At 39.7% G+C, this 16,720-nt stretch overlaps 1 protein-coding gene across 1 annotated transcript; it reads left to right on the plus strand.

Moving 5' to 3' along the window:
• The first annotated feature begins 11,022 nt into the window (after window positions 1–11,022).
• Window positions 11,023–15,143, plus strand: uncx (UNC homeobox). Its single transcript, XM_085405253.1, has 3 exons — window positions 11,023–11,447; window positions 11,959–12,134; window positions 12,941–15,143. Exons 1-3 carry the CDS (start codon window positions 11,189–11,191, stop codon window positions 13,979–13,981), a joined length of 1,476 nt encoding a protein of 491 aa, XP_085261379.1. The 5' UTR covers window positions 11,023–11,188; the 3' UTR covers window positions 13,982–15,143.
• Window positions 15,144–16,720: the final 1,577 nt, after the last annotated feature.

Below are 16,720 nucleotides of genomic sequence, written 5' to 3' on the forward strand. Positions count from 1 at the left end.
CACGCACGCTCCTCCCACGTCAGGACGTACTCTACGTCAGAGAAGCACGTCATCCTGGGTGTAGTTTCCTAGAGCTGAATCACAGATGAAATGTCTGGAAGGATCCACAGTTTTACTCACTACTCATGATGACTGTCATTTATCTGGACGCCATGTAGCTGCTACAAAGAAATTGGTAGATTTTATTATTTTTTTTAAGAAAGTTAAATGAGATTATTATTGTTTTTATTATTTTAAACAGGGGTATACAAACACTGCTCTATTCTGACAGTTTTTTTATTTTATTTCACAGGAAGTGGTGTGACATTCTTAAAAATATTTTTTAAGTAGGTGAAACCACAGGCTGTGAGTGAAACAAAGACAAAGCACAGTATCAGATTGTGTCATAGCATACTACAGTATCTACCTGGCAGACATGGCAACATGAGCGTTTTATATATTTGCATTTACTCTCGTAAAAATGAACAATCTTCAAAAGAAAGAAACGTAATAATAAATGAAAAAGTTACACTGTGATTTATCATGAAATTCTAATGGCTTTGTACCAACATATACACTAACTGAATGGTAACACTAGTGTCATATAATTATAAAATAAACAGCTATAAGCATACAAAGTCATTCATTACAGTATTCTGCATAGCCTATTTCTATGAACTGTACCAGTAACAATCCTATTGAAGGCTTTTGCTCTTTTATTTTATTTTATTTTATTTTTTTGGTCTTAAGAAAAGCCCAACTTGGATCTTGACTGTGCCTACCAATCTCTTCCCTGAGACATTTTCACAGCTTTTTAACAATATGAAACAACCTTCAGAAGCTCTACTTAATGTAACAAATGGGATACTTTGAATTTGATTGTGTCCTGTATCAGTTTGTCTGCTTTTCCCCTTAATTTTTTAAAAAAGAAGAAAGAGTTAAAAAGAGTTGAAAATACTTGTAATTTGTTCCTGGAATCACTAGGATCTCTGGCAAACTGATCACCACATTTATATCAGCCGGAGAACCAGGTTACTTTTATTTTGAAACATTTAACCTGAAAAGCTGTTTTCTACAAGTCACAAAAACATGTGTAACCTGTTTGAATTATGATTTTATGATGTGGAGACCAGTGCAAACTCTACATCTAAAACATTATTTAAGAGGAGTGAAAAATTAGTTTGTGGTTTTAAAATATTTCCCAAACTGTGATGAACAAAGTATATCTTGCCATACTTTGTTTATTCAGCTCATAGAGCTATAACCTAAATAGACACTGAGCGAAGAAAAACAATGAAAACCTTTAACAATCACATTAGTGCTGTGTGTAGAGTAGTTGGAGTTCTCATACATTGCAGGATGTTATCTTGTTCACACCGACCCATAGTGGTCACAATGTGTAACTGCTCCACAGAGAATAAGGACACTGTAAGCCAGCTTAGTAATAATAGTGGTGGCTTAAAGTTTGCTTGAATAATAACCACCTTAATATTGATATTATGAACCCCAGCAAAATGTAATGCAGTTGAAAAAAAAAGGACCTAAATAATAATCTATCAAGCATTCTTCACATCTGTGTGTAAGAACACCCGCTTCTCAGGTTCCCTGTAGCTCTGGCTAGCATTGAACAAAAGACTCCCATGTGTTCCTCTCTTGAGTGCAGAGAAACATAATGACACTTAACATCTCTTCAGCATTTTCATTTTCTGAAGCACATTATTTTTTTTCAGGCAAGCGATGCAGTCAAGAACACTTTACTTGTCAGGGGCTATTTCTTTCCCCAGCCTTGTATGTACTTCCAACACTTCACAGTCCCTGCCAGCTAATTGTCCTTGAAAAAAGGGTTGTATCTTAATTAATTTCTCACTACAGTTCCCTTTGTCTGGCTCCTATTCATCAGTTGAAGTGACGCGTAAGAGTGAATCATTATCATAAATTCGACATAATAGTCTAAAATTGAGTTTCACCTTCTGGGCTTTTCCAGAGCCTTTCAACTGTATATAGGTGTTTGTTGAGTTTCATTGCTTTTATTCACAGACAAGGTCAATAGAAGTCAGAAGTAAGAAAGGGTGTAACGAGGATCTTTATAGGACTATATTATTTACAAGACCATTTCTCCTGAGTTTAATACCTTTCCAGATATTTCAGACAAAACTGTTTAATGACATGAAGTCAAATTTATATTGGTTGTATGTTTAGTAGGAGTTCATTTAGTGTGAAAAAGCAGAATGTCTCTCATTATTTCTCTTCCTTATCTGCAGGTTAAATCTAGGCTGAAAAGAGTAATTTGTTACTCTTCTGTATGCATCTCAGGATATCTTCTTCCTGCAGGCTGTGAGGGAAGAAGGAAACAGACTTCTGAGATTGTTCCAAGTCATCAGTAAATAATCAAGTTTTACATTTTGTACTGCAGCAGCATTCTGCAAATCTTTGTTGTTAAAGACCAAACTTGTTTTCTAGAAAAGGGACACATCCTTACATCTTCACAAGTCCAAAACATATTCATTAAAGCACTGTAAATTTTATCCATAAAGAGTGGATTTTTCCAGTGGAGTGGGTTATGTTAAGAAACTTGAAATAGGAGAGCAATGGGTTTGATACTAGATGTTAAGGATTATCAGCATATTATCCAGTTCCTGTCATTAAGTCGTATTTGAGGTCTTGGATCCAAACCTTTTGAAGGTACAGAGTTTTTTAAAAGAAATGTGACACTTTTGTTTAATTTTTGATCCCCTTGTTTGACTTTGTTGATACTGAATGCAGTGTATGTCATGTGTTTTCGTTGGTTTATTAATGGATGAATGGATGGATAATTGGCAACACAGATTGACAAAGAAAAGGTGGGACAGTTAGGGTGTTAAATAAGGTAGACAGGAGTACTTGGAGTCCAGGCATATGTTAAGAGAGTTGTGACAAAGGCAAAGAAAAAAAAAGGCTTGCACTGAGTTTTATGTAAGGCTGGACAATAAGGAACGAGAACAGGACTTGTATTGACTGGAAAAGCTGTGCAGCAGGTTAGGGTGCTTAAAGATAAAGATGGACTACTTTGAACCAAATAATTAAACTGAGGTTCCAGTGCAATAACTTTTTTGTCGTGTTTAAGTTTTTCATTGCCAAATTGTACAAATTAGTGCAACTTATTAGTGTATGAGTAGAATTCAGCTGAAAAGACATGAGGACTTTATTGGGTGGGGCTTGACCCCTGAGGCCCATACATAACAGACACTGGAGAAATATAGAAATGGTCAGAAGGAGTTGCACTGTGTCTTTGTGGATCTAGAGAAAGCATAGGATAGAGTACTGAGACAAGAACTGGTACTGAGTGGGGAAGTCAAGAGTGAGAGTTATCCAGGGCATGTATGAGGATAACAAGATAGTGGTAATGTATGTGGTAGGAGTGACAGATGTGCTAAACGTACAGGTGCAATTACATCAGGGTTCAGCTCTAAGCCCTTTCTTGTTTGCAGTGGTGATGGATAGGTTGACAGATGAGATCAGGTAGAACTTTCCATGGACTACGATGTGTGCTGACAGCTACTCATACAGTAAGGAACAGGTGAAAGAGAGCCTTGAGAGTGGAGGTATGCTTTGGAGAGAAGAGGAATGAACCTCAGTAGAACAGAGTACAGTAAAGATGCAAGGACTAGAAAAAGAGAAGGTGGATGATTTTAAATAACTTATATCATACCAAACCAAAAAACAGTGCACCAGAGATGTGAAGAAAAGAGAGCAGGTAGGGTGGAGTGGATGTAGATGAATGCCTGGGTATAAGTAGTAAGAATAGAAGGAAAGGTTTGTGAGATGGTAATGAGACATAGTGAGGCCTATTGACCAACAGGATGTCAGTGGAAACTGTGCTAATGTTAGAAAAGGGAGAAGGTGTGTTTGGCATCAGGGGGAGAAAAGGAAAAGCAAGAGTGTGGAGGTGAGAGTACTTTAAATGTCGGGACTGTGACTGGTAAAGTAAATTGAAACCCTGTATAATGTATGGTTTGGAGATGGTAGCACTAACATAAAGACAGGAGGCGGAGTTGGAAGTAGCAGAGTTGAAATGCTCAGATTCTCATTGGGAGTGACCGAAAAGGACATTAGAAATGAGTATATCACAGGACCTGCTAGGGTAAGAGGTTTGGAGACAAAGAGGCAAGGCTGTGATGGTTCGGACATGGAATAGAGGGATAGTGGATACATAGGACAAAGGATGTTAAGACAGAGCTGCCAGGCAGAGGAAACAGAGGGAGACCACACAGAAGATACATGGATGTAGTGAAGGACATGCAGAGGGTTGGTGTGACAGAGGAAGATGCTAGGGTTAGCATGCAATGCAGAAAGATGATTTGCTGTGTCTCCTTAATGAAAGCAGCCAAAAGAAGAAGAAGAAGAAGAAGAAGAAGAAGAAGAAGCAGAAGAAGAAAAGGAAGAAGACTATTAAAAAGGATTTTGTGTTTCATATGATGTTTCACAGCTTTTTATAATAAGCCTTTTGAGATAGGAAGAAAAAAAAAACTCCAACAGGGAATAACAATCATCCATACTTTGGTGTTAATTATGTGCTGTATTCAAGGTTTGGCTAAAATTCTCAATTTTACTATTGTTTGGTTTTAGCTAACTTGATTTAGACTGAATAGGATTCATAATACATGCCATTTTGTGGTCCTGGAATTACAGTTAAGTGTCTCCCTGGCAAATTGATCATCACAGATATGATTTGTCAGCCAGAAAAATATTTTAGTGCTCTCTATCTTTTGAAATATTCAACCCCAAAAGACTCCTTGAAAGTAATGCAGTTCATGAAAATGTGTGTAATTCAGTTTTATTAAAAAGTTTTATAGAGCCATATAATAATAATTCCAATCGACATTAAATATTTAAATCCAGGACCAATCATCCAATCTTCTGATAATTTGCCAGGAATGGATTCCTAAATTTTAGTTTGGACTGTTCCCTATAATGAGTGAGCATAATGTAGTGAAATAGACTTTAGCATTGTTTTAGATGGCACACAGTTTAAATCTTGCGCAAAATGATGGCTTAAAATGTTAATTTATCAGAGCAGAAACCCTGTTGGTTTAATTCCCCACTAAGTGGTGTCTTTGCAGGTTTCACCAGATGATGGCAGCAGGATTCTTCCACAAGCTGGCACTCTCTGGGTTAAGGGAGATCCACAATTCCTGACACAACAGTTACACTTTGCAAATGCAATGTTTTTTTGTTTATATGGTCATAATGACTCAGAAATCCAGTCATTTCTTTAATGATTCAAATTTCCAACACAAAGACAAAGAAGTTACACTAAAAAAGACATTCGCATGATAACAGCAGCCTATATTTTACTGCATTTAAAGCTTCTGTAGTTCGAATGACTGACCAAATATCTCCAGTACTTTAATGATTTACACAAATATTTAAAAATGTTGTGTGTATTTGAGATCCTTCATAATTACAGCATAATTATTTATAAAAGAATCAATAAAGGAAGCGATCTAAGTGACATCAGTAGAAATATTTCCCCACTGAGATGTTTGTGTAGTAGGCGAGTGGATCACAGGGTACTGACAGAAGCAGTTACACAGCTTAAATATCTCTGCTGTTCTACAGCACCTGCCTCATAAGCTGCCAAAGCTGAGGCCAGATGGCACTACTCTGAAAACACCTGGTGCTCTGCACACATCCCTTCCTCACACATTGTGGACTCAAACCTCCTCTTCTTCTGCTATTGTTCAGGATGCAGTTAGATTATCAGTTGTATTAGAGGATTACAGCAACAACTCAATAGAGGATTTGAGTAATACAAAAGTACATCTAAAGAAAAGAAAAAGTCTTAAATCTCTATTCTTCACTCAAAATCTGATGAAACGTCTTCACCTAAATTCAGGCCATCAATATTTAATAAAAAGCTATTTAAAAAGTCAGCGTTGTCAAACTTGTGTGCTTTTGACATTTCGAGCTGTGGGCTTATTAAGAGATCATAGGTCAGTGACATGGTGAGGAATGTGTTTCAGATTAAATTGCACCCATCTGTGGTATTTGTTTTATTTTGTGGGATTTATCTAGATATAGTGAACCTCTTCAAAGGTGTCTTTATTATTTTTGTGTGTCTGTCCACTACCTACCTTTTGCCAAACAACTGAAAGTGACCAGCCACTAGAGGGCACAGCAGGTCTTATTATCCACCACTAACGCGTCCCTTGAGACGGGGTTTTGGTGGAGCTCTGATGTGGGGTCAAGGTGGCCTGTAGGTTTAGAAATGTATGGATCCATAGTGTGTAAGTGTATAAACTGTGTGAGAGGAAGGCTTGTAACAAAGTAAACCACATAGAATGTGTGAGCATGATTGTATTCATGGAGAAAATACCAGCTTGATGAGAAACACAATAATAACAGCAAGCAAATTTTTCAAAAATCCTTTGTAGAGCATGAGCAGTCTTAAAACATGCAGCTAAAGTTTGTCGAGCAAACATTTGAAAAGCTCATATTGAGCTTCAAAATGTATTTTTTTCGCCTTGTTTATCCCCAGTGTAGTTCTAGTGAATATCTCTGGGGTTGTTTTTTTTTTTTTGTATTTTTTTGTACAGAAGCAGATGGCCGGGCTGCAGAGTACAGTCACCGCTCTCTCTACCAGCTCTGCAGCGAGGAAACAGCGAGGGATTGATGGCAATCCTGCCATCACTTCCAAGTTGGCTTGTAAAGTGAACAAGCCTAGCAACTAGTTAATATTGGACGGTTAAAAAATAGCTACATGTCTGTGGCCTCCACTCAACTTTATCCGCAGTTTTTTATTTAATACTTTGATTAGTTGTCAAAGTTTGGGGATGCGGCTCTTGAGCAGTTTACCTGCACAGCGTGTAGGCAGAAGGTGAGCTGAAGGGCAGGAGCGTTTATTTATTGAAGTTTTGGAGGATGCTGCTTCAAATCAGACAAACCCATCACTTGTAAGTACAAGTCTTAAGCACAGCCAAGCACAGAGGCTGCACTGACTGCAATAACGCACACGGTGACAGGCAAACTGCATGCATATATGCACCTATTCACATTTTCACCCATCCACACCCATTTGGGATTATACGCAGGGTGGCTTAAAATGTGGATAGGCTACACTTTGTCATATAACTGTAGAGTTGAATTATTAGATTGAAGTTGAATAATAAGCACTGAGTCAAACAGCACACCCTTCATCTGCGGAGCTGTAATTAACGGGGGCAAAATGCAGGCGATGGCGAAGGGAAAAAAAATGCAAATTATTCTGCACAAAGGCTCCTCACAAATTGGCGTCACCATTTCTCAAATTATATCATTACTATATTTTGAAAATGTTAATCTGTTGAGCGGATTTCCCGGGGGAGTTGAGTAAATTAGTTCTATTTCCGAGACTGCCTCTCTGCAAAGGCACGGCAGCGACAAGCACCTCTGATTTGCTGATTACAATTAGACTCCCCAGTTTGGGCTCCTTCAAGCATTGATAATTTTCGGCATATTAAGCACGTTTTAGCAAAGGTGATAAGTCAGTTTTAATTGAAATGAAATTATTATTCTAATGGAAGTTTGGTTATTATTATTAGGAGGCACTAGTCATTCTAGCTTCATTTTTAATATATAAATGCTGGGGAGTAAAAAAAGATTTTGAAGGGCATTAGGGTGTCAGGATTGAATGAGGTAATTTGAAGGGAATTACTTTCTCTTCTATCAGAAATGAACTGAATTAAAAGTCCAAATCAATCGCTTTCACTTCTCCATTCTACTTTGACAGCGGCACAATTACAGATAATTAGATGGGAGGAAACTTTTAATTGTGGGATTAGAGGGAAAGAGAATTTGTAGGATCAGAGGAAAATTTCTAGGCAGAGTTTCTTGCTTAAAATCGAATCAAAGGATTTGCGAGCTTAAAATGGCAACCAGTTTTTTTTTCCTCCTGCTGTTTAATTGGAATTGCATCTAGTTCATCCAAATCATCCAAAACAATTAATTTAGATTTAATTCTATAATTATCATCAAATCGAATAATGTGCAACCTAATTTAGATAGTTAAAAATTAACGTGCGTGAAGTTAATTGAGTAATTAAACTCCTAAACTGCTGCCTATTAATTTGCCTGCCTAATTAAAAATGAATTTGATTCTCTGCTACTAAAGTAGGCATCAGTGTTGGATGGGCATGTTGATAAGGCCTCTGTCTTTTTTGGGGTGAGGGGGGTGGTTGGGAGGGGATTGGGGTGTATCATTTGAACACCTATATTAAGTTGGCAAGCCTATGAATTTCAGTTATCTGGTTATCTGGAGTCAGGTGAGTGTGCTGCTGCAAAATCCTCTTATTGGATGCTCAGCCAAACAGACAAACAACACACAAAGTTGGCATTAAAGAGCCTTATTTAGGGAGGGGAAGATAAAGTGCAAGTACACAAAGTTAACTTCAGGTTATTTAGTTAAAAATAATAACTTTAATGGGTGTAAAACTCTAGGCAAATATGCGTCTGAGTTCCTATAGTCTGCTCGCTTGGTCCTTTGATCCCTTGATTAGAGTATGACTAGTAAATGAATGAGTGGGCATGGGGAGTTTGTGTGCTAAGGGGAGTTTAGCACTGCCACTGCTGTTTTTCTTCACCTAATTCATCACTGTGGCGAGTAGTTGATTTACAGCCTATAGCAGCCACCTTAAGAGCACCCCTAAGAGAATAAAGCAACATTTAACACTCCTATAAATGATTTAAATACGCGAGGATTGATGCAGTGGTAAAATAAAACTATAAGGTGTGCGTAGCTCCGAGTATATGGCGCTCATATAAGAGGAAAAACACACTCTCAGGGCTTCAGTCTGCGTGACTATTCTGCTATTAGCCTTAAGAATGAATTTAAATATATTACTAAGGGTTGGGGAGGCCTTTTGTCATTGAATCTGTGCATAAGGAAAGAGACTAAGCCTCAAAGTGAGAAATGAGCCATCCATAGGGAAATATCAAGTAGCAGGAAAATGTCACGATAATGTTGAGTTGCTTTAGACAGAGCAAGCTGTTTTCTACGTGTAAGTGCACACCTTAGGCTTGTCAAGTGCTGTAATTTACAATTATTTTTAAAGGAAAGTGTTGAAATTGCATTAGTGTGTATCTGTCAGCCTCCCCTATTTACTTGTCGTGGAATTTATCTTCCTGGATAGAAAGTTAATCAATTAGTTTATAGGCCCTGTGCACTTATTGATTCAGATCAACAATACATAAATGCAATAAAGATGTTGTGTCCTGTTGTAACAAACGGCGTGGACATATAAATCAGGAAGACAAAAAACATTAATATTTTCTTTTTCTTTTTTGCCTCTGAACAACTGCCAAAAGGTCCAGTTGTAAAAAAGGTAACAAGGCAGGGCAGCGTCGCGGCTGAATGCTGGCCTTGTTCGCCTTATTATCGGGTTAATTAAAGCTAGAATCTGACAATGTCACCCGTTGTAGAAAAACGGATTTGAATGCAATGTCTCAGGAGACTGTGTCAAGGGCTGCTTTTCACTGAGCTCCTGTGTGCGCCCGAGTGTGGGGAGTGGGGGGTGCAACCCATATATATGCTTGGGATTGACTAAAAGCAATTATTGAATTTTAGATGTTCAAAAAAAGGGGAATGAGCGGGGAGGAATTATTCATAAGATCTTGGCCATGTGCGTTAAAATTAAAGTTAAAATACAAAGAGAGAGCGCTTCAAAGACAAGCCCACCGCTGCTAAAAAGGAAGATGGATAAATGGGCGAGATCATTTCTGAGGAGTTCATTAAAATGTAGAGCTACACGCTGAAATACAGAGGGTTGTTATTTGGGCTTGGGGGTCAAGTGACGATCGGATTATATACTTCCTCATAATAATATTAATTAAACAATTTGCATGCTAATAGGGTAACAATTATCGCAGCTTCTGTTGAGAGATTCAGGTTATTACAACATGCCAATCCGGGTGCCAAGGGTCAGGGAATGAGTGGGGTGCGAAATTTCAACTCTGATTAACATTATGACAGCGCCAGACTTGGGATAAATAAAGTCGAATTAATTATTTGAAAACCTAATGAGCAGATAGGATTTAGGCTAGTCACATATTGAGTGCCAGGTTGCACAAGCAGGGGAGCTTTCCACTTTTGTTTCCTGACATGAAATGTTGTGTATGTTTGTATAGTGCACATATGGGACTGGCTTTTTTTTTTTGTTGTTGTTGTTGTTAATTCTGCTCGCTTGTATTGTCTTTGATGTTAAGCAGTAATCTCTAGCAGCTGACGCTTTTATTCATATAGTTATGTATTTTGTTCATAAAACCCTGGTCGTAATCGAAGCTTTCGCCTTGTAACAGTAAAAGTATTATCGGTTGACTTTCACTTTGCGCCTTCAGCTACCCTTTAAATACACCCATATTTCCAACAATCACCCTATTTGTTTTACGCCCTGCAGGTGACCTGTCTGAGTATAAAAGGTTTAGTGCATTTAAATGATGATCCATACCTAACGTGGGGGGTTCCTCTTAACTCAGTGGTTCCCAAAGTAGGGTTTAGGGACAATGCTTGACCCCCACTGTCCGCAGAAAAAGGATCAGCCATCCCCAGGATCGGAGGTCTTTTTTAATTTTTACTAATATATATCTTTTACTTTATCCCCATCCTTTGCACTTCATACATGCAAGTAAAAAAGAGAAAGAAACAATGGGTCAAAAAATAATATCAGCAAACATATTTAAAGACAATGGGTCTACGTGATAAAAAATACATATATATCATTACTGTCGTTATTATTTAGTCAGGTCTAATATTTATCTATCTGCAGGTCCTCTAGTGAACAAAAAGTCTGGGATCGAGCCTGTGGCCTAATCTATCCGCCTGTAGCCTTTTCTTCCCGGCATTCAGTGAGCCCTTCCTCCCGGTGGGTCCCCCGTGTAGTTGCGATGTAGTTCTTATCAAAGCCCTCCTGTCTTGTTGTGACAGCTCTGATATTGTTTATTGAGGTGGATGTCAGCTTTAATTAGCAATCGATACGGGGAGCGTTTGCAGAGCGCGTCTCTGACGTCAGAGTCCATTACCGCTTTTCATTGGGTCTCATATTCCCAGAGCCTGGGCTAATTATTGGGAGGTTCATGTGGATAAAGTACAGCTCATCGCTCCCTTCACATCATGTCCCCTACTCGTTGGCCACACTCACTGCATGCTTTTTAAATTCCCATCACCGGCCTCCAGACGTCGTTTCCTTTTGCCTGCGGGATGATGGACAGCAGGATACTGGATCCACCTCACGCCCAGTTCGGAGGCTCTCTCGGCGGGATGGTGGGCTTCCCGTACCATCTGAGCCACCATCACGTTTACGAATTAGCCGGGCATCAACTTCAATCTGCGTCCGCGGTTCCTTTCTCAATAGACGGATTACTTAATGGTTCGTGCGCGGCTTCAGTGGGTAATTCCAACCCCCTCTTGTCTTCGGGTTGCGGGATGAATGGAGATAATCAGCAGTACAAACTGACAGGTAAGCCACATTACACAGCACACAATAACCTCCCATCAATGCTGGCTTGTTGCACAGAGACAAAAAACCCAGAAAGAAACAAAGACAGGATGTTGCGATACAAGTTGTCTTCTTCATCGCGTGTTTAAAAGGCGAGCAGAACCTCGCACACAGGCACAGATTTATCTTCTTCGCCCCCCGACTTCATTTCATTCATCGAAAGCTGAAGATGCATCCAAGGAAAACAATGTTTCTGTCAGTCAGTAATCACTGGAGCAGGGGAATGCCCGTGTTAGTGTTTTAAGCTTTGCTTATTTATTTATTTAAAAGAAAGAATTGCATGGAAGCTGCAACACACACGTGTGAAATGCTGCAAATTTTCAAATGAGACCATAATTTTCGGGTCTAAACTTTGCAAAACCCTTTACCCGTGCATGACACCGACGCTGTTAAAAATATACTAAAATGTGACAATTAAAAGAAAAAAAAAATACTTATCCTCTGTTTACATTTATTCTCATTCTGCTGTCAGACTCGGGAGACCCAGACAAAGATAGCCCTGGCTGCAAGAGGCGAAGAACTCGCACAAATTTCACAGGTTGGCAGCTGGAGGAATTAGAAAAGGCTTTTAATGAGAGTCACTATCCGGACGTGTTCATGAGGGAGGCACTGGCTCTCCGGTTGGACTTGATAGAATCAAGGGTTCAGGTAAATACGTATTTATTTTTATGAATCCGAGTCGTGACTGTGAGCTCTGGCTCTCTGTTATCTCTTTGTTTACGTTTTATTTATCCATGATAAAGATTAGGTTTTCAATTTTAAGCTATACAGAGACAGAAAGTGTAACTCAGTCTTTCAGCAGTATGGGGAAATTTGGGAAATAATATAAGCTCTATTATATGTAGGATATGTTTTTGTAATAAATAAAATATTTCACAATATGATTGTGTTTTTTCTGGCATTTCATAAATTATGTTAGTGTATAAATATAATAATAACAGGTTTCTTTAAAATAACAAACAAGTGATGAAGTTTTAGGTAATTATTTGGGGGGCAATGTTGGCTTATATTCGTCATATATGTTAAAATATAACCAAAAATAATGAGATATAATAAGACATGAGATATATGTCCCTAACATACCTGTTTTGTTTTGTTTGTTTTGGTTTTATTTGATTATTTTATTGGTTAAATTTTTGAAGACAGCCAAGTAGAAGTTTGCAAAGTTTGATCGTATTCGAGAGTTTACCTTGAAAAATATTATTTGAAAAGTCTTCTAATGACCCACACTTCAGTTATCATGTAAAACCAGAGCTTTTTATTTAAGGCTATTTGGATGTAATCAAAGGCCTAATTAAAAAGCTGCGCAGAATTCAGCAAGAGCGAGACATAACCTGAGTATTTGTTTAATTACCATATTGTTAACACACCGGCGATTTTGGGCCTAATTAACTTCCCCTTTGCAATGACAGACGTGCTCATTACACACATGTTCACCTTTCTTTTCTCCGCAGGTATGGTTTCAAAATCGCAGAGCCAAATGGAGGAAAAAGGAGAACACAAAGAAAGGTCCAGGTCGACCTGCTCACAACGCCCACCCCACCAGCTGCAGCGGGGAGCCCATGGACCCGGAGGAGATCGCCCGGAGAGAGCTGAGCAGGCTGGAGAAGAAGAAACGAAAGCAGGAACGCCGGCTGCTAAAGTCCCAGAACAAGCTTGTTTCTGGGGATTTATTTCACACCCCGGGATCAGACAGCGACAGCGGGGTGTCGCATGTGACCGACAGTGACCACAACACAGGCCCACCTTTTGACTCTGTGGGGGGAAATCAAACGCAATCGAGCTGCGACCAAACACCTCACTCTCTCCAGAGCCAAAACCACAACCAAAGACACTTGGACAGGGACGCTGGCGACTCCGAGCTGGACTCGCCCGACCCCAGTCACGGGCCAAGCCTGTGTTCCAACAACAGCAGAGCCTCCAGCATGCAGAAACTCAACCCTTTTAGCGTCGAAAGCCTCCTTTCGGACCACAGACCGAGACGCAACCCCGCGGCCTTACCCTCCTCACGGCCTTTGATAGGGAAGGGACACTTCCTGCTCTATCCCATCACACAGCCGCTTGGATTCATTGTTCCTCAAACTGCCCTGAAGACGACAACAGCAGTAAACTCTGACTGTGACACGCCGGCGGAAAGAACCCAGGCTCACGTCCGCTGCAGCGTCTCTGCGAGCTCTGCGGGATGTACGAGCAGCTCGCCGGACTCTGCAGAAACCACGCAAAGGGCACAGGTGGGATCAGAGGCAAAGACAAATTCACCGCACACGAGCCCGCCCAGGGCCGCCTTTTCCACTGGCAAAAGTACTCAGACCTCGGTTATTTGCAGCGATTCGACTTTCGCTCACGAACACGGTTCACAGCTCGTTGAGTCTGTGGATGCAGGCAAAAAAGAGCATTTAGAAAACAAGGATCACCCCAGCAGCTCCGAGTCTGTCCTCAGTGACTGTCCTGCAGATACAAAGACAGACTCTAAAGAACATGTCGACATGGAATAAATGAGCAGGGGGGGTTAAAGAAAAAAAGAAAGAAAAACAGCAGAACCATATCGATATAGCCCCTAAACTACACATTTCATTAGGCCAAAGGTTAACCAGAATCTACATCTTTGCATCTAATTTCTAGCCCCCCCTCCCCAGCTGATATTTTGACAATGTGCTCTCTCTCTCTCTCTCTCGTCTCCTTCTCTCTCTCCCAATCTCTGCGAGTGTGTATGTGTGTGCGAGTCGGGAGTCTATAGATATCCTTTAATGTGTGATAACTTGTCAAGAAAAACAAAACACGAGACCACGACACCAACAAAAATCCTCAAGAGCTGTAAGAAAGGTATTATACTATTTATATATGTAAGGTTTTTCTTAAATAAATCTATTGTATACAAGCACCTCAAACCGTGTGAGACCTTAAATAGCAGCACATCCAGTGCAGGACTACAGTAGGAAGGGCTTTCTTAAGAAATCTCATGTTGTACTTTGTATATTGCCTTAACAAATTTATTCATCTATAAGCCCCCACTGAAATGAGGTTACGAGCCTGAGGCGAAAAGGACCCGCTCGACTCCTGCAGAGTTTTGATATGAAAGTAATTATTTTCCCGGTGGCTACTGCAGGGGGATTCAGTTTATTTTAGCTCAAAGGGGGTTATAATACATTACCGATTTCTAGTGATATGAAATCACATAAACTTCCAAGAATAATAGAATTAGCATGAAAAGGCCTGGGTGTCAAATTGAAATAGGAAAATAATAGCCCTGGCAGCTGGGAGTGTGTGTGTTTGTGCATATTGGATAGAAGATGGGGATTCGTGGGGAGGCATTTTCATGAGCTTTTTTTTCTTCCTCCTCTCCCCTTCTTCTTCTTCTATCTCTCTCCCCACTTTGTCAGGGCCCCTTGTAGCAGGGCTATATTAAGATAGATGTTCGATGATATCCCTCATTGTTCTGTCGCTTTACATTGATGTTTCTGTGTTATCAGCCTATTGATCATGCGTCGGCTGTAATAGGACGGGCTGAGGCAAACGTGCCTATTTACAATAGCAGAACACATTTGTTCTAATAGGGTTGGTGTTCCCCAGGGATGCCGTGCAGGATCTGGGACATCTGCTCCCTTTTGCAATATTAGCAGTGTTGACCACAATATCAAGACGACCAAAGGAAGAAATGTCGAGGCGACTGTGTAGCAACATATATATATATGTGTGTATATATATATATATATATATATATATATATATATATATATATATATATATATATAAAATCTTTAGACAAAACTACAACAAAAACAACAACAAAATAAATCCCGTCCAGCTATATGTAGAGTTGCTGGTTCACTATTAAGAGCCACAAGCCCTTTAGTGTTCTCTTTGGGTCTTGATTTGCAAATAAATTGAAAATAAGAGGGGTGAGCTTTACATCTGAGCCGGCGCAAATGAATTTCTGAGCCAGTGTCCCTTTCAAAATATTTACATAAATTTCAACCCATGCAGCTGTTTGCTCTAGGAAGCAATGTCTTATTAGGTTGGTGGGGGGCAGGGGCAAGCGCAGCCAACATGGCACACGCAGTGAACACGCACAAGATTAGGCCTGCACGGCTCTGGGTTAGAGGTGTATCTCTGCATGGTGTTTATAGTGCTGAGATGATAGATTCCACATCGATTTTGTGCTTCTTCTTTTATTATTAATTTATTTTACATTCCGCTATTAATCCCAGTTTTGAGGGGAGTTTTGCAGTGTTTTTGTATGATGCATAATGGATTACATTTTGCGCGTTTCCGTTCTAAACTCTGACACAAATGCAGACAGAAAAGACCAAACTGCAACCACTGCGATTTGGTTAAAAAAATGGTGTATTTACTAAATTGTGGGATAACCGAAGCCAATTTGAAATAACCCCTAATATTCTTCGGTGTGTGTTTTTCCATGCTACTCTGAGGCTATTTGGGACGTATGCCCAGTTCATCCATAATTCATTAACGCACTGAATAGGAGTATCGCTGGCTGCACATTGGTGGCCTTAAGGTGAAATTAGCGATTTGCTTAAGTAGTTAAGCTTTTCTTGCCTGAGAGCTGCACGCTGCATGATTCAAGACAAACTATCAATCGATATGCCCAGGCAGCCTCCAGGAGATGTGTCGTCCATGAATCATACTTTATGAATTCAATTTATACCCGGAGAAATTTTCAATTTGAACGCCGGATCATTATGGGAGAGTGTAAATTGTTTTTGCTCTATTATGCATCGGACGCCATCATTTTTCTTTCTAATTACGGAGGTGTCAGGTCGGGCTGTCATGCAGACGCTGATTTTCAATTTAACTGATCATCATGCATTCATTTTCCCATTTGATAAATCTGCTATCTCGAAGCTTCTCCATGCCCGGAATGCTAAAAGAGAGGCACAGATTGGCAAAGTAATAGGGGCCTGTATGCGGCAATAAGTGCAGATCAGGCAGCTAATTTAGCACCTCCTGGTATTTCCATTTCCATTTCTCATTTCCAACTCTCAAAGGAGGAAAAGCAGCCCAAAGGCAGAAAGCTGGTAGGCTTTTCATATCGGAGAAAGACAGAGAAAAAAAAATCTACCAAAACGGCTTGTTTTCAGCCACACATTCCCTAAATTAGGATATCAAGCTTAATTAAGGCTAATAGAGTTTTCTCAGTATGTGTTAGTTTTATTTAATAGAAACAAATTTGCGCAATTAATTATGGCCGAGATATTAAGAGTCTCATTTGCAGC

Source organism: Rhamphochromis longiceps, linkage group LG4, assembly GCF_057381845.1.
Source record: "Rhamphochromis longiceps isolate RC_006_pf linkage group LG4, R_longiceps_female_GT1.1, whole genome shotgun sequence".
NCBI classification, from domain to species: domain Eukaryota; kingdom Metazoa; phylum Chordata; class Actinopteri; order Cichliformes; family Cichlidae; genus Rhamphochromis; species Rhamphochromis longiceps.

Bases quoted from the DNA above. Each gene is read 5' to 3' on its own strand.
- uncx (XM_085405253.1), top strand. From the start codon at position 11,189: ATGATGGACAGCAGGATACTGGATCCACCTCACGCCCAGTTCGGAGGC. The intron at 11,448-11,958 runs GTAAGCCACATT...TTCTGCTGTCAG, and splicing joins TCAGCAGTACAAACTGACAG to ACTCGGGAGACCCAGACAAA. The intron at 12,135-12,940 runs GTAAATACGTAT...TTTTCTCCGCAG, and splicing joins TGATAGAATCAAGGGTTCAG to GTATGGTTTCAAAATCGCAG.